Source organism: Paramormyrops kingsleyae, chromosome 7 (genome assembly GCF_048594095.1).
Source record: "Paramormyrops kingsleyae isolate MSU_618 chromosome 7, PKINGS_0.4, whole genome shotgun sequence".
NCBI classification, from domain to species: Eukaryota; Metazoa; Chordata; class Actinopteri; order Osteoglossiformes; family Mormyridae; genus Paramormyrops; species Paramormyrops kingsleyae.
In genome coordinates, this window is record NC_132803.1 from 28991734 (window position 1) to 29008405 (window position 16672).

Here is a 16672-nt window from a genome sequence, read left to right on the forward strand (position 1 = left end):
CCCAGCCTCAGCACGTCTGCGGGTCCTTGAGCAAGGCCCTTAACCCTCAGCTCCCTGGGCCCTGCTACGGGTGGCAGCCCTTCGTGGACAACTTACTCTGCAAAGAGCAAGTTGAGGGAGGCGTAAAGACAATTTCCCCGATTATTATTATTATTATTTATGGGAGCTTACAGGAGGCTTGTTCTCCACAGTGGAAGTGTTGTGAACGCTTCAGATAATTAGTTACTCTACACTTTCTAGATAAAGCTGGGCAGTACAGAAAATAAGGCACATACAGGTGTATGTCAGACAGGCATATATTGGGTCAGGGTAATGGGGGCACAAGCCCCAGCTGAAAGCTGATTGGCCCCTGGAGTGCTCCCCCCTCTGTCCCTCAAAGCATATCATTGGCTAATGATAAAGTTGGCCCCTATGTATGAATTGCGACCCCTCTTATGTCCCCCATGTTAAGAAGTTCTAGAATCATCCACTTTATCACTTGAGTGTGTCTGTCCCCTGAATATACTCCAGGAACCCCCTTTGCCCGGACTAGTGTGAAGAGCACGAAGAACGACAGCTCCTCCTACTTCCGGCGCAAGGAGAAGCGTCTTCGATTCTTCATCCGTCGCATGGTGAAGGCCCAGAGCTTTTACTGGATCGTGCTGTGCGTGGTGGGGCTTAACACGCTGTGTGTAGCCATGGTGCATTATGACCAGCCAGAATGGCTCAGCAACGCCCTGTGTGAGTCTGCCCATTTCTCCCTGTTATACACATTACAGGGCTGGTCAATGGGCGGGGCCCAGGTGGGGCCCCGCCTTTTAAAGGAGACTACATCCAGAAATTGATGACCTCCCTAGACTATATCCATTGGTTTATCCCAAGCAGAAAACATATGATTCCTGAGAATTTTCTCCTTTGACATTATGAGATGTCACCTTCCTGTTCACCTTTCTATTGCAAGTCTGGAATGAGAAAAATTTGTGATTCTGTTTCCGGTTTAGTTTTGCATAATAAGATTTTTTATAAATTTAAAATTTATAAATTTATGGATGGTGCTGATTATAAAACATGTTATGAACTATCAGAACAATCAAATCCAGCTTTACTTTTGATATTTGCTTTTCACCACGCAATACAAAAATGTCTAACATTTTTAGTTCTAGTTTTTAGCATCCCACTTCCATAGCATATTAATTATGACGTTCTCTCCCCACACAACTAATGAAATATTTATGAAATCAATGTGGTGTTAGATGTCTTGTTATCACCATTGATTCTCTGTCCAGGACAATGTGTGATTTACCGCGAACATGAAGGAAATGTGTGAAAGAAAATGCATTCCTCCTTGGTTTTATGATCACTGGCGTTTCACCAGAAGAGTTAATTATAGTGTGTAATGACATGCCCAACATCTATCGATACCTGACCACAAAGGGATCATGAATCATATTCTAGCATGGGTGCCCCCACCCAACCTGACTCTGTTACCTCACCCCTCCGGCAGACTTGACTGAGTTTGTGTTCTTGGGCCTGTTTTTGATGGAGATGACCCTGAAGATGTATGGACTTGGGCCTCGAAACTACTTCCATTCTTCCTTCAACTGCTTTGACTTTGGGGTGAGCTGAAATGGACGAGACATTCCCGCATCATCACATACAGTAGCAAACACCTGTATCTATGGCATCTTACATATGATCTACTATATAACCATGAATTCTCTGTTTTGTAAGTCATTTCATAAGAGTATGAAATCAGTAACTATAGTGGACATTGAAACAATCGTCCAGTTTCTTCACCCCTTCTACACCTCCACCCCATCTAGGTGATTGCGGGAAGCATCTTTGAGGTGGTTTGGTCCCTCATCAAGCCTGGTGCCTCGTTTGGCATCAGCGTCCTGAGAGCCCTCCGCTTGCTCCGGATCTTCAAGGTCACAAAGTGAGTGTGTTTGCAGACATGCGTGTTACCCGTGATGCCAGTGGCAGCAAGACTCTGCACCTTGTGTTTGCTTCCAAATTTGCTCTCCAGTATAATCTGCTAGATTTCCCTGCTCCAGTATCCAGCTCTCCAATGATCATGTGACAAGCCATATATGGAGATGTGCCATACATCAACTGGATATATGAAACTATACAATAGTTTAGGAAACTTTTGTCACATTCACAAATTTGCAGTATAATCAGCTTTTTGTGTTTCACTGACAGTTTGATGAAATCTTGGCTTGTTGTTTGTTCTTTGTAAATGACATTAGTGTTGCCAAAGCGCCAATTTACAAGGAAGTGTAAAAATCAGAGAGCAGAGCTATAATTAAGAGAACATCAACAATGGTTGCTAATGAATAATGAGAAAGAAAGTTTCTCTTGTTTTACTCTGGCTGTGACAGGATACAGTCCATGTTAGGTCACATCCTAGCCCCCTTCAGGAAAATATGCAATTTATCAAACCAGAAGTATCCTAGTGTCTCCACCTCTCCGCCTGTGCAGGTACTGGAACTCCTTGAGAAACCTGGTCGTCTCTCTGCTCAGCTCCATGAAGTCCATCATCAGCCTGCTCTTTCTCCTCTTTCTCTTCATCGTGGTCTTTGCTCTCTTGGGCATGCAGCTCTTTGGAGGCCAGTGAGTGTCCTTCTGCCCTCTTGCTCTCGACCCACTTCATATACGAGCCCCTCCTCCAATTACAAATCCTCCTTTATTTATAGGCTCTACCCCTACATTCTAACTCCTCCTTCCCCTAAAATAAAGTTCTCTGTTGCTAATGGACTAATTTAACTGAAAATGTGGCACTGGTGTAGACAATTGATATCACAGGTATTGGCTATTTTTATATTGTCTTATTTGATCCTGTAAAGGGTAGTACTACTGTGGTATATTGTATTGTCTAGTCAGCAGTATGGCTATGTACTTTTTAAAAATACTTCCTCTAAAACACCACATTTAAAATGCAATTTCAAGCTGAACACCAAAAATCCCTGCAGCCTCACAGAGGGGTACACCTTTTAATATGAGCCACGAGTGGATAGACCCAAGCTGATGTGATTTATCTGACAAATGCACTGCTTTCAGTTCAAACTGCCCTGAAGAGTCTGTCACAGAAATATTTACTTACAGGGCTAAAGTACCCTGTCTAGGAACATCCATCTGAGTTGTTGTGCATTTAAAAGCCCAGCGATGTACTGTAGTTAGATGGATTTGCTTAGGACAACTTGTTGAATCCTTCGGTTCAGTGCTGGCTAGCGGACAGGAACTCCCTGGGCATGGCCGCCAGGGCTAACTGGACAGCTCCAGTGGGCCATGGCTCACAAGGCCTGCTGATGCTGGCTCTGTAGCAGCTGGCCTGCCTTGCAGGGGAGCAGGGGCGGGCATGTTCTGCTCAATGGCTTACTGCTTCTTTGGTAAAAACCCAGCTGTTTTCCCGCATCATCAGTGCATTCCATGTATTGGGTAGAAGCCACCCCTAGAGTAAAAGGGGACATGCTTTGAGCTTGGGGGGCAGCCTTCACGTTATTTGTGAGAATGGCTGGCAAACCGCTGTAGCCCCCCCGTAGCGACATTAAGAATCCACTTTGGCCTGTTGATGATGCCCCACCGGCTCCCCACTCCAGAAGACAGATGCCGCTCTCTGCAAACAGGAAGATAGACTTTGGTTCCAGTCGGGCTGCTGAAGCTCAGAGACAGATCCGCTGCATGACATGTTTTCAGTTCTGTGCCATAGAACATATTTTATACATGCTTGGTGTGATTTCACAGACCCTCCAATTACAGCTGTGCTTTAAGATCACTGAGGAAGGCAGTCGAACTTGAACTGGCTGTGATTTGTATTGCAGACACATTTACTGTTGCATCTGTACTGCTCATTAAACAGTCAGTCCATTAATGGTAACTGATCCCGGATTCTCTTTCTGTCTCTCTCTCTCACACACACATGCGCACACTTTAGGCAATTTAGCAGGAGAGCTGTTAAGGCTGATAAGACCAGCTCATGAGGTGTAGTAACCTTAGATGATGAGTTTCGATGTAGAAATATCTGCTCCTTTTCGTGAAATCCCCACCATGGATGCAGTGCCGATAGCAAATCATTCCGTCTACTCCAGAATGGGTCATTTTTGGGTTTTCATTCTTCCCCTGTGTTGATTGGAGCCATTCAGCCCAATGTTGTTTTTTCCCTTAAGGTTTAACTTCGAACAGGAGACCCCAACAACAAACTTTGATACCTTTCCTGCTGCTATCCTCACTGTTTTCCAGGTGTGTGCATGCATGTGGTTTATTTTAATGGGAAAAAGTGCTGTTTTTGGTGGGGATGCTTTGTGCTCAAAAATATCAAGAACTTTGTTTCTCTATCGAGAATTAAACCTGTTTAGTAGCATTCTGTGTGTATAGACACACACACACACAGTACCAGTCAAAAGTTTACGCCAAGCCACCTGAAAAGAGTGATGGTGTCGCATCACATAACCTGGCTACCTGACCTAAACCCAGTAGAGATGGTTTTGGAGGAGTTTGACCAGAGAGTGAAGTGCTCTTCATATATGTGGGACCTCCTTCAGGGCAGCTGGAAAAGCATCCCAGGAGGCCACCTCATGGAACTGGTGTAGAGGAGACAGTAGGGTCAGCCAGTCCCAGGAGCAATTGGGGTTAAGGGCCACATTCAAGGGCCCAATGGTGGCATCACTCTGCCGATCACAGGATTTGAACCAGCAAACTTCTTAGTCCCAACCCACAGAGCTGCTCCACCATCCCCAAACTAATTATTTTATTTTGCATAATACCTTTTTGGTCAATGAATAATCCGTATATGTTATTTCATAGTTTTGATGTCTTTATTCTAAAATATAAAGAATACACACAAATACACACTGCATATAACAGTATTCAGTGTGGTGTGGTTATATCTGAAGCCATCCTGCTTTTTGACCCTCAGATTCTGACTGGAGAAGACTGGAATGCAGTGATGTATCACGGAATAGAGTCCCAGGGAGGAGTCAGTCGGGGGATGTTCTCATCCATCTACTTCATTGTCCTCACGCTTTTTGGAAACTGTATCCTCTCTTGCAGCATAATGTGCTGTTTGAACATAATCTAATTTGTGGGAATTATTTTTATCTTGTTGCTTCTGTTCTAATCTCATTCTCCGGCTAATTAAACTGAACCGATTGACATACCCTCACCTACTTGGACCTTTTCGCGAATGCATGATTAACTGAGTTGATTTATTGAGACATAACTATTTTCAGAGTGTAGATACATGTTAATGAAGCTTTATAGACCGTATAATTGCAGAAGCACGGGGGGGGGGGGGTCACTGAATGTAAAGCTCAGCTGTACTTTATCTCTCACAGCTGGAAGGAGAAAGAGAGAAATTGTTTGGTTTCCTGAGGATAGATGGCTCGTTTCCACCCATTGTTTTGGGAATAGGATCCCATGTTGTGCATTTGGTTTCCTGAGCGCTCTCTCCCAATCAGACACACTTCTCAATGTCTTCTTAGCCATCGCTGTTGACAACCTGGCCAATGCGCAGGAGCTCACAAAGGTGAGGCTTGTTCCTTCACTACTTTTACCAGCAGGCTTTCCACACTTTGGAGAAACCACTATACCTGGCACATCAGAATAAGTATGACATTTTAGTAAGTGTACATTCTGGGGACCTCCATTTAAGGTCTGCATCAGGCACAGCTAATCCCCCACATTCTGTAGATTGAACGGGACCTTGCCATTAGTCCACACATGCTCCCCCAGTAACTGTCTTCTTATTGGTTAGGATGAAGAAGAGCAGGAGGAAGCAGCCAATAAAAAGCTTGCTCTCCAGAAGGCCATGGAGGTAAAGGAGGTCAGCCCGATGTCGGCAGCAAACGTTTCAATTTCAGCGTAAGTTGACTTGTGCAGCATCCCAGTTCCCTCCAACCTGTCTCTACCCCCCACCCTTGCCGAACGCCGCCTCCTGGTTTTCTTTTCTCCTCTATTCCTTTGTCTGCACAGATGTCTTCGCATAGTTCTATGTGTGCATATCCTCTGCCAAGCCTTTGTCCAGCTGTATCTTAGTAAGTGTCCAAATGATTGTAGGTGTTCCTGTCTGCTGTCAGTCATCCTGTATGTAACTGTTCCTGTTTCCAGTACATGTCTGTGTCCCACCTGTCAATTGGTCCATTTGTTGGTTTTGCACCTTCTAAGATGTGTTATTGGTGTTATCTTTCTTCTCCCCCACCCCCAAACCCTCTACTGCTCCTCCTCCCATGTTGGATTTGAAACCGACAATTCATTGGAGAAACCGTATGTGATTTGATACGTCATGTCATGTTAGACACAGGCTGCCAGTTCAGCGCAGATCAGTTCCAGCTCCAGGGGGCGCTGTAAGGTCCTGCTGGCTAGGGATGCCACAGGACAATGTGGAGGATGTAGCTCACTGCCTTAACATCCCCATGCAGACAGGAAGGGGAGATGTTAAGACAGAAGATTTCTGGATATTGACACAAATGGAGCAAGTGAACAGGCATTCCTCCTAGTGCTCGAATTGTGTCAGAGGTCTTGGGGGGTTTTCTGGTGGGCAGTCTGACCATGAAGTGAAAAAAAAGTTGGTGACTGGGGGGAAGAGTAAAAATTGTCAGTGTCGGGGGAGGGGGACCCTCAGGGCAGATATTTAGGGAGGTCCCTGAACTCTCTTATCCCTAAGCTATGGGGACCCCCCAGATCTCCCTCAATTCAAACACTGATTTCTCCATATTTGTATGATTGGGGTCCAACTGTAGTTTTTCACAATTGCAAAATGGGACCTTGGTCCCAAATGGAAGTCCTGAAATGAAATGAAGTCCTGAGTCTGAATGTCGGTAAGTACTGTAGGCATCTTTAAGTGCAAGAGGAAAACAGCAATGCATCTGATTAATGATTGTACAGCTCCATTAGCTCTCTGTCTTTTAAGGGACATGAAATAGTGCTTTGGGTACATTTCTCACCGACAGCCGTAACCCAGTTCAATACTGTGCTATAAACAATTTTAGTATAGAAACTGTACAGTAGTTATTTATGTCAGTCTTGATTACAGCACTTGAAAGTCATACAGTGGAAACCTGCAATCAGGCGTTGGGCTTGTAGTTAACGGTGTCCTTTAATCTTTTAATTGCATTGTATTTGAAAGTGTGTCATGATGAGGAACATTTTGACCGAGATCAAGTCCCCAAATCATTTTTAAAACTGGTTTACACAGTAAAAATTTCTAAAAATGATTTGTAGCCTTTTACAAAGCACTATTTCAACTGTTGAAAAGTGAGTCTTTTAAAGCTGTTTTTAAAGAATTTGGTCATTTACAAAGATTCATTGCAAGTCAAAATAACTTCAAAAAAACCTTCAAGACTCAAAAAAGGAGAGCTAAAGCTCCACGGATCAGATCTGACTTGCTTGAGGAGGTACTGATCCCTGGTCCTGTGAGTCAGAAGGCTTTGTAAATCCCCTTATTCTTTTTGTCATTTTTAAGATTTTTAAGTTCCTGGCACATTTATATAATCAATTGGTTGGCCTGAGAAGATGTTTTCAGTTCTATGTTTTTTTGACTTCCAAGGTAAGCTTGTGGAGGTGGAGGGAGACTGAAGGATGGTCAGGCGGGAGGACAGACTGTCCTTGAAAAGTCCTCTTGACTGACCTTTGACCTTTTTTTTCTCTCATTGTTGTTTCCCCTTTCTGCATGTGCAGTTTTGTAAAGCAAAATCAAGGTGCGCTCTCTCTCAGCTCCTCCCTCTCCAGCGTTAATTCACCGTGAGTTTCTGATCTGTTATGATACTACCCCCCCCCCCCCCCCATATCCCTATTTCTCTTTAAATACCCTGACATCACCATTGTGACCCTCCCCCTTCCCCAGTCATGTAAGGTATATTCTATGCTTTCTTTCTGGGGGGTGAGTATGGGTATGATAAATGGTTTAAACTGTGCAGCACACACATTTCTTTGGGGAGATGATAAGGGTTCTTTCTTTGGTGGTGCACTTTCTGCAGTAGAACACAAGGGCATCGACAGATGGCAACTTGTCAGCGTTATCCTATGATCTTAGTCCCCAGTGTCCTTCTCTTGGCTGGTTCTTGATGGCTTTATGACCCCGTCCCATATCCCATCTCAGCAAGTCAGTCTAAAAACATTGCTGGCATGGTCTTTGGGACCCTGATGCTTTTAAGTTCCTCTGGTGTTATTCTAACATGACCCAGGAAACTTTTAAAAAATAATAATGTTTCACGCAGTGGTGTTTGTTGCCACCTTTTGGCGACCAGTTTTGGTGATTCATTCTGTCCCGTTGCCAAAAAGCAGAGGTTGAACAAAATCAGTCTCTTTTGTCTTTGGTTCTGTTAAATTTCAAAATAGGAACATGCTATATCCAGGGTGTTGAGATGTTTCCTTACTGATGCTGAAGATGTAACATTAAGTAGGAACTTTTTTCTACTTAACCTTGCATTAACCAATGTCAGCTTAATGCCTTAATAATCTTAAACCTTAAACTAATGCATTAACCCCTTGATAACCTTAAACCCTGGAGATAATATAGAATTAAATTTAGGAAAAACATTTATAATAGTTGCTCTGATTTTCTCCACCAAAGACTCTTCAAAAGGATTAACCAGTTGTGTTCCCCTGCTGCTGCAGTCTTAGGTCAGTTATCTGTCATGTTGGTTGTAGAGCAAATTCTAGGAGTGCTCTTGTGTCTTGATTCTTACTCCTAATCAAAGATCTGTGAAAAGCAGTTAGTCATTTTGTACTTCATTTTGTGCCCACCCCCCCACCAACCAGAACACATTTGAAGCAGAATCCACATGCATTGGTGTTCTGGCAGTTGGCGTCTACATCACGTTAAGTAGACAATGTCCGAGGCCAATAGAAGGTCATTCCATTCTGAAAACACACACGTTTTTCTAGCAAGTGACTAAAATTTATCCTATAAAAGACTTTATATCCATTTAACACATTGCGTGTGCTTGGTACTGTTAATCATGTTGTAGATGTCATCATATATGTCATCATGCAGTTTTCACAACAGAGAAAATGTTTTTATTGCAAGGGACATAAAATATACAACATAATTATCACTTGGAATTGACTATATGTAATTTGATCTCTTTAAATGTGTTATTTGTTTAAAATCAAAAGCAATAAAACAAAAAAAAAAAACTTGTTTGAGATATTAGGATGAGCCCTTGGTTTGACGGACACTGGCTTCTCTAATGAGTACAAGTACAGTCACTTAGACTGTGGTTTTAGCTACGTTGTAGCTCTTATCTTTGGTTGTGAAGTGGGAACAGTGAAAATTTAACGTTATGCAACACCAACATCTGGGCTCGTTTTCTGACATTTTCCCTTCCTGTGTCTTGTGTTTCTATGTCCTCATGTCCTCACCAGCATTTTGAAGTGCATATGTTGTGTTTTCCCTTTATGTAGTTGTGCCTGTGTTTCCTATCAATCCTCTGACCCCACCCCCCACCCCCCCACACAACTGCTGTTAACCTCTGTCTGTGATGTAACTGCATTTATTTGATGCTCTGTGTGTGTATGTTTTTAGGCGTTTTTTCCTCTCTCCTGCCCATCGAGTATTGAGGTACCAGAAACACGCAGCTTGTGATCATGACAAGCGCATGAATGAAATCTCACAAACACGCGAACACCCGCAAACACACCAGTGTGTATCTCCATCCATCAAGCTTTCCGAGAGCCGGTGGGTCTCCCACTCATATTCCAACCCAACAAAGCGGCCATCAATGGATCCTCCTCCATTCCTACTCCATCCACGGCTATAAGATTCATAGGGTCCTCACAGACACAGGTGTTTAGAACATGCACTTGAACTCATTGAACTAAGTGTTCCCTGCCTTGGGCTTCCAGGGATGGGCTGCTGACCCCCTGTCACAACCTGGTATTGGATAAGGGCTTAATGGATGGATGCATCCCAGCGATGGGCTAGTGCCCCATCCTGGGTCTTTCCTTGCCTTGTGCCAGTAGCTTCCAGGATAGGCTCCGGATACCTGTGACTGCATAGGATGGTGCTTTTCAAACCAGTCCTTAGGGACCCCCAGACAGTCCATGTTTTTGCTCCCTCCCAACTCCCAGGGAATTAGGAAAGGGCAAAAATATGGACCATCTGGCGGTCGCAGAGGACTGGTTTGAGAGACATTGGTATAGAACCCTTTTATTCAAATCACTGTCCTTCGAGGTCCGAGCACGGCTGGTTTTCCAGCCTTCCTTTACCTGGCAGTCAGGTGTGAAGCCTCTGACCAATCAGAATCAGTAATTATTAAACTAACTACCTGGGAGAACTGAAACCAAGGCCTGTATTTGCAATCGAGGTCCAGATTTGAAGAACCCTGGTATAGAAGATGGATGGATGGATGTGACGTTCTCAAGCTCTTAATCCCAGTACACTCCCATAGAGTTTTAGGCTTTATTCCCAAATACCTAGCATCGTTTTAGAGAGCACGAGCTAAAGGGAGATTCTGCAGCACCATGGTCTTTGAGTTCTAGGCAGCCTGATCAAGACTCCCAGGCTAGAGAGACCCAAGCCCCTGGCCTCCCCAGTGGCCTCACTTCCATTGCAGTTGCCTCCCCAACTGTGACCCTACGGCACTGAAAGCCGGGCCAGGCTGAGCCACCCGTCCAGAATATGGGTCCAAATATGCTTCTGGGGGGGGGGCATGGGACGGCACACCACACTCTGCTCATCTCCATTACTGCACGCTAAGGATGGGGCATGTGGAGGGTGCACCCACTTCTCCCATCAGAGCTGATAGACCCCCAATCTTCCTCGGGGGCCCATCAGGATGGAATGCAGTCTGACTTTTGAACGCGTTTCAGCGGTCCGTATTGGATAGGGCCTAGCAGAAACTGCCTGCATGTTCGTAAGACCTCAGACCCCTGTGTTCACATCAGAACACAAATGTCAGCCATAATCCCCCTATCCCCCCCCCACACATTTCTTTCAGACCCTGAGCAGTCCAGCATGTCCTTAGTTCCCCGAATTCACTATACTCTGCCACCCCCCCCCCCACACTGCCCTCCCCAATCTGATTGCAATCTGTAATTAAAACCCCGCCTGTCTAGCAGAGGGGAGATAATTTAATCATCCCAGTCCCTCGGGAAGGGTCACGCACTGGTCCATGACGGCTGGAGCGTTGCCATGGTGACCTTTCACACGGGCACATCCATATAGCGACCATCTTTTTCTGTCGTCGGGAACGTGGTGTCTGAGGCAGAGGGTGTCCTGGGAGCTTGCTGGCCATCCTCTACTGTTTGAGGTACCAGAGACTGTCCCCCGTGCGATAGCAGCGAAGGCCTGGTGACATGAAGCCCGGTGAAACAAAGCCACTCGTTTTCTCATGTTAACAGGGGACATTGTCCTTTATCTGCATGCCTGCAGCTTTTGGTGCCTCGGGAGCATTAAGACAAAAGAATGGCTTGATAGCACTTCTTCTCTGTCACTATGTGGGCTGACAGGATGGGCAGCAAAAGGTGGTCATGCATATGGATGCAAATGCAGGTTTTTTGTTTTCCATTCTCTGAAGTGAGCAGGGAAATGACACAGTAAAGATGTCCGTTGACAAGATGAAAGTTGCCATAGACAGGGTACTAGTCACCCATTATAGGGCTGACCTTCTCCCTGCTTCCATACCGCCATACAGCAAAGAGCAGCCGAAATCCATGCGGATGATGTCAGTGTGGGAGCAGCGAACGACACAGCTTCGCAGGCACAACCTGCGCGCCAGCAATGAGGCCCTGTACAGCGAGTTGGATCCTGAGGACCGCCGCCGTTTGTCCTCCACCCTGCACATCAGGCCTGATATGAAGACTCACCTGGAGCGCCCCCTGGTGGTAGAGCCACACAACGGCGAAACCTGTGACAGCAGCGGAGGCAGCAGTGGCAGCAACGGGGATGTGCCAAAGGAGGACGATTGGGTGGGGGGAAGTGAGAAGGGGACTCCCAGGGAGCCTCTGTCCTCCCACCACCCTCGCAAGCACCATCGGCGGCGGGAGCATCCTCCCGGGGAAGTCGATGGTGCTGGAGAGGCGGGTGTGGGGAAGGATGGCCGGCGTCATGCCCACTACGGCCGTGGGGGGGAGAGCAAGACGGAACAGGGCCATGGTGGCCAACGGCGGCACCACCACCACGGCGCACCAGACAAAGGGGGCGGAGCCAATGAGAAGGAGCACCGCCGGCACCACGGCCACCGTCAACCCAAGGAGGGTAATGGTATACTCAGTGGGGGAGGCAAGGCGGAGCATCGGGGGCGGCACAGGGAGGCTGAGAGGACATCGGCAGAGCCCCAAGGGGAGGCCGAAGGGAATGGAGAAAGAAGGAGACATCGGGTCCGCCACATCAAAGCCCAGTCTACCATCGATGGGGAGGAGAGCAAAGACAACGGGCAGAGGGATGGCACCAAGGCCCGCCGGCACAGGTAATCCTCACCAGACCAAACCGGAGTTGGGGTTCAGGGCAGCAAAGTGTCGTTGGCATGTTTCCGTTCAAAGAGAGGGACCAACTGACCAGGGTATCTCGTCCGATATGCCAGGTGCCCGTGATGTTGCTGATGATATGCAGGGTAAAAAGAGAGTGGAGCTGTGTGGTCATTTATATATCTTGAGGGTGGGGAACATACACCAGGGTCTTGCAGAAAAACCTCCATGAATGGCATTTTCAAATACTATCTCCTATAGCTCACCAAGTAGAGCATTGCACTAACAATTATATTCCCTGGGAGCACACACAGAAATTTAAATCTACTATAAGTTCTTTTGGATGCAAGCATCAGATAAATGTGTGCTTTGAGCTGATCCCCAGTATCATGTCTGTCTCAGAAAACTACTCTGGCTACTCTGACCACAGGCTAGTGATATCTAGTCACAGGCAAAAAAAAGTTACAAAATAGTTCAGTACCATTTTATCCCAAATTTCCCTCTGGAGAATGAAAATTCAGTCCGCAAAGTGTGTGGTGCAGAACTTGCCGCTGTTTCTCCTGCAGGGAAAGACATGTGGACATTGTGGTGAGTGTACCCCCCCTAAGCCTTCACCCAGCTGCTGGAGAGAAGCAGGAAGATGTCGACAATCAAAAGAACATCCTGCGTTCCAGCCAGACTGCTGTCCACATCCCAGTCACCATCACTGGCCCCCCTGTGGAGACTACCATCATACCTAGTCAGTACCAGCAAGAGATCAATGTCCATGGTGGTCCTTGGGAAGAAGTTCCTTTATAGACAAAGTACCTGAGATATTTCCTACAAGATCCTATAAAAGTGTTCAGCATTATTCCACTCAAGCAAGCTTAGATAATCATACATTCAGGGTATTTTAGCATAGTGTTTCTTAACCCAGTCCATGTTTTTGGTCCCTCCCAGCTCTCAGCCAATCAAGAACATTAAATACCTGGCAATGGTGAGCTGGGAGGGAGTAAAAATGTGGATTGTCTGGGGGTCCCTTAGGACTGGGCTGCAAAACACAGATTTAGCAAATACCCTAACCACCCTTCCTTAGATTAGTGGGAAGGGCCTGAAACCACACAAGCATCCATCAAGCCTTACATATACTAAGTCACTGCTCATCTGCTTCTTTAGTGAGCCACTCAGATCCTGTTTCTTGTTTTAGATCATCTCAATTAATGAATGGTAATGAGCTCTGAAATGTTTAGCGTAAAAGGCTAGATCCCCCAGCTCAGTATCTCTCCCATCCTTCCCACCTACCTTCGTCTCTTGTCAGTGAACAACATTGACTGTGAATCCCTCCCACCAAATGAAGAGAAGAAGATCCTGGAGGACCAGACAGTGAACAGTCCCCAGCAGATCCCATCCTACAGATCCATGTTTATGTTTGGTCAGAACAACCCGTGAGTGTTCCTTCCCAAGGTTCTCAGTGTCGCACTCAGGATCCTAAATCTTCCCCCTACTTTCAGGAAAGGGTTGATCTTTCATTGGTACCTCTACCCCTGTGTGTCGTTCTGCAGGGTTCGCCGCTTGTGCCACTACGTGGTGACGCTGCGCTACTTTGAGATGTGCATCCTGATGGTCATCACGATGAGCAGCATCGCACTCGCCGCTGAGGACCCTGTGCAGGCCGCTTCTCCACGCAACAATGTGAGTCTGGTGCTACCAGGAAGTTTCCACTGTATGTCAAGGTCATTCGTTAGCAGGGAAGTTTGTGGATCGTCTGTGGAGGCAGTAGGGGTAGATATCACAGGTCATGTTTGGGCTGGGGGTTTTGGAGTGATTTACAGTTAATTTCATCTAACGCACAGGGGCTTCGAGTGTTTCTGAGACACTGCTGATTTGTTCCTGATGTATTTGCTGTATATATAATGTCAGGGGCAGGTTTGCCTATGTGAATGTGTGGCTTGAGTGATCATGAACACCTGCATACTTTACACATTCATTAGCTTCAGTTGTTCTTAAAGTTAAATATTTTTTCACTCAGGTGCTCAAGTACCTAGACTACATCTTCACAGGCGTCTTCACTTTTGAGATGGTGATTAAGGTAAACTCTTGACACTGATTGTTCCCAGTGACCACAAAATCGTCCATTTCTTGGGTTGTTCGTTCTTACAGTACGTTATAATAAAGTTTGACTGCTGCCGGCTTTCATTTGTATAATTTATACTTTCCTGCTCATATCCGTGGATACTGCTGGATGTTTATTATGGCAGTGAGGACAGCCGTGGAACCTCTCCAGGGATTTTAGGATGCAGTGTGGAAGTTGAATGGTTTAATCACCATGCCGCTTTACAGTCAGGCGCGATCTGCTTGTCTTAATTAAAACTGCTAGAATTTGCTTCAGGTTAAGCGGAACGTGGTTCAATTGCCCGTCTATAACGAGGATGGTTAAGTGGCTGGTTACGAGCTCAGCGGGAGCTGAAAGCCCATGCCCCCCCGCCCCCATCCCACTTCAGCAGTTAAGTATTTCAAGATCTGCAGAATGTGTAGCCCTGTGCAAAACCAGCTTTCTGTATGTGGCAGAAATGAATGATTTCAGTTGACTTTCTGATGTACACATCCTACATTTCTGAGCTGGGGAATAAAGACCACTGTCCCGGAAATCGATTCAGACCAGCAGGGTGCCAGATCCCCTGCCTGCAACCTGTGACGGATTATGTGAATCATCTTGAGCCAAGGAGAGCTAAATAAACAAACAAATATTAAAAAAATAGGTGTATGTGCTGACAACAAGCTTGGAAACAAGTAGAAAGCTTTCTAGCAGAGGTATCCACAGGCCTGCTAGTCTTCAGCACAGCGTGGCTGGGTCAGAGCTGAAGGTCAGCCACAAGGGCAGGATTGTGGTGTGTGACAGCAGTTAATGACTAATTAGACTCAAATCACAAAATGCCACCATGACCCCTTTAAACGGAAAGCGTTCTAAGGATTGTGAAGCCTGGTATAATTGCTCTGTATGTTTTGTTTTTAATCATGGCTTTCCTTCATTGGATTGTAGCTAGTGGTGAAAGCCTGGTTTCTGCCCTCTGTCTGTCTTGTTATGTCGTTGTAAGGTCATAATGATGCTAAACTCATAAACATAAATCCTTCACACCTCTCCCTCAGCAGTTTCCCACATCTGCCCAGCTGACCTTATTTATTGTGAATAAGTAAATCAGTCCAACTAGGGCTGGCAGAGGTCTGTGATAAATCATCATGGGAAGATGGAAGATCAGTAGAATGCAACTTAGTACTATAAGGATGTATATCACACTCATTTTCATTCTATATTCTTCAAGATGATTGATCTGGGCCTCTTGCTTCACCCTGGCTCTTACTTCCGGGACCTGTGGAACATTCTGGACTTCATTGTGGTCAGCGGTGCCCTGGTGGCCTTCGCGTGCACGTAAGTAAGCAGGATACAGAGAATTCAGTGTCCCTTACAGTCAGCGACCATTAGGCGTGTCATACCAAAACAAACATTCAAGATTCAGGCAATTTGTTGTCATATGCGTAGTGCCTACACAATGAAATTCTTAGTTTGTTTATTCCTTCAATTGCTGCAAACAAAAACAAAACAAAAACAATAGCACCACAGAAAAGGAGCGTGTTAGTCCTGCTTCGAGCGTGGCTTTAGCATGTGGCTCTGTGGGAAAGCCTTTGTGCTGTGATTAGAAGGTCACCGGTTCCAGTCTGGCCTCACTACATCGGCGGGTCTTTGATTGGGTCTTGCTAAGGGTGGCTACCCTTCATGGCCGGCTTGCTCTCACTTAGAGAGAGCAAGGGGGGGGAGGCAAAGAGAATTTACCCATAGGGATCAATAAAGTATCAATTATTATTATTATTATTATTATTATTATTATTGAACATATGAATGTGTAGTGGAGCAAAAGTCATGTTTATACCTGGTCATGCCACAAAATTGATGCCAGGCCATCGGAACGTGCAACAACAGCATTTATGTGGTGAGCTGTTGTGATGTGGATTTCTATGGGGTAAAGTAGTCAGTTGTCTCTTGACAGACCCCTAATAATCTGTTTCACTTCTATGAATATTGCATCCGTCACCATGTAAATAACATAAGTCAATGTACACTGTTGCTGCATATTCTTTTTTAATGTAACAGTACAACCTTTGTTGTCCTTGGCTGAAATGATAGTCTAGAATAATTATGATTATTACGTAGATAAAAACTAATTATAGTTCCAAGTGTTTGTCAGTCTCTCACAGGTCATGCGGGAATACCAGTTTACAGTTTCGGTTGGAATTTTAATTTTGTAAAATATTT

At 45.5% G+C, this 16672-nt stretch overlaps 1 protein-coding gene across 1 annotated transcript in view; it reads left to right on the top strand.

Moving 5' to 3' along the window:
• LOC111853984 (probable voltage-dependent N-type calcium channel subunit alpha-1B) overlaps positions 1–16672 on the top strand; it is a 117418-nt gene that overhangs the window by 70501 nt on the left and 30245 nt on the right. The window contains exons 13-27 of the mRNA XM_072714731.1: positions 511–720; positions 1484–1596; positions 1803–1915; positions 2461–2592; positions 4146–4218; positions 4895–5012; positions 5436–5503; positions 5732–5838; positions 7654–7716; positions 11613–12386; positions 12951–13123; positions 13682–13808; positions 13926–14055; positions 14393–14452; positions 15684–15790. Of these exons, the coding sequence (XP_072570832.1) occupies positions 511–720; positions 1484–1596; positions 1803–1915; positions 2461–2592; positions 4146–4218; positions 4895–5012; positions 5436–5503; positions 5732–5838; positions 7654–7716; positions 11613–12386; positions 12951–13123; positions 13682–13808; positions 13926–14055; positions 14393–14452; positions 15684–15790 (2368 nt within the window). The remainder of the gene's footprint in view (positions 1–510; positions 721–1483; positions 1597–1802; positions 1916–2460; positions 2593–4145; positions 4219–4894; positions 5013–5435; positions 5504–5731; positions 5839–7653; positions 7717–11612; positions 12387–12950; positions 13124–13681; positions 13809–13925; positions 14056–14392; positions 14453–15683; positions 15791–16672) is intronic.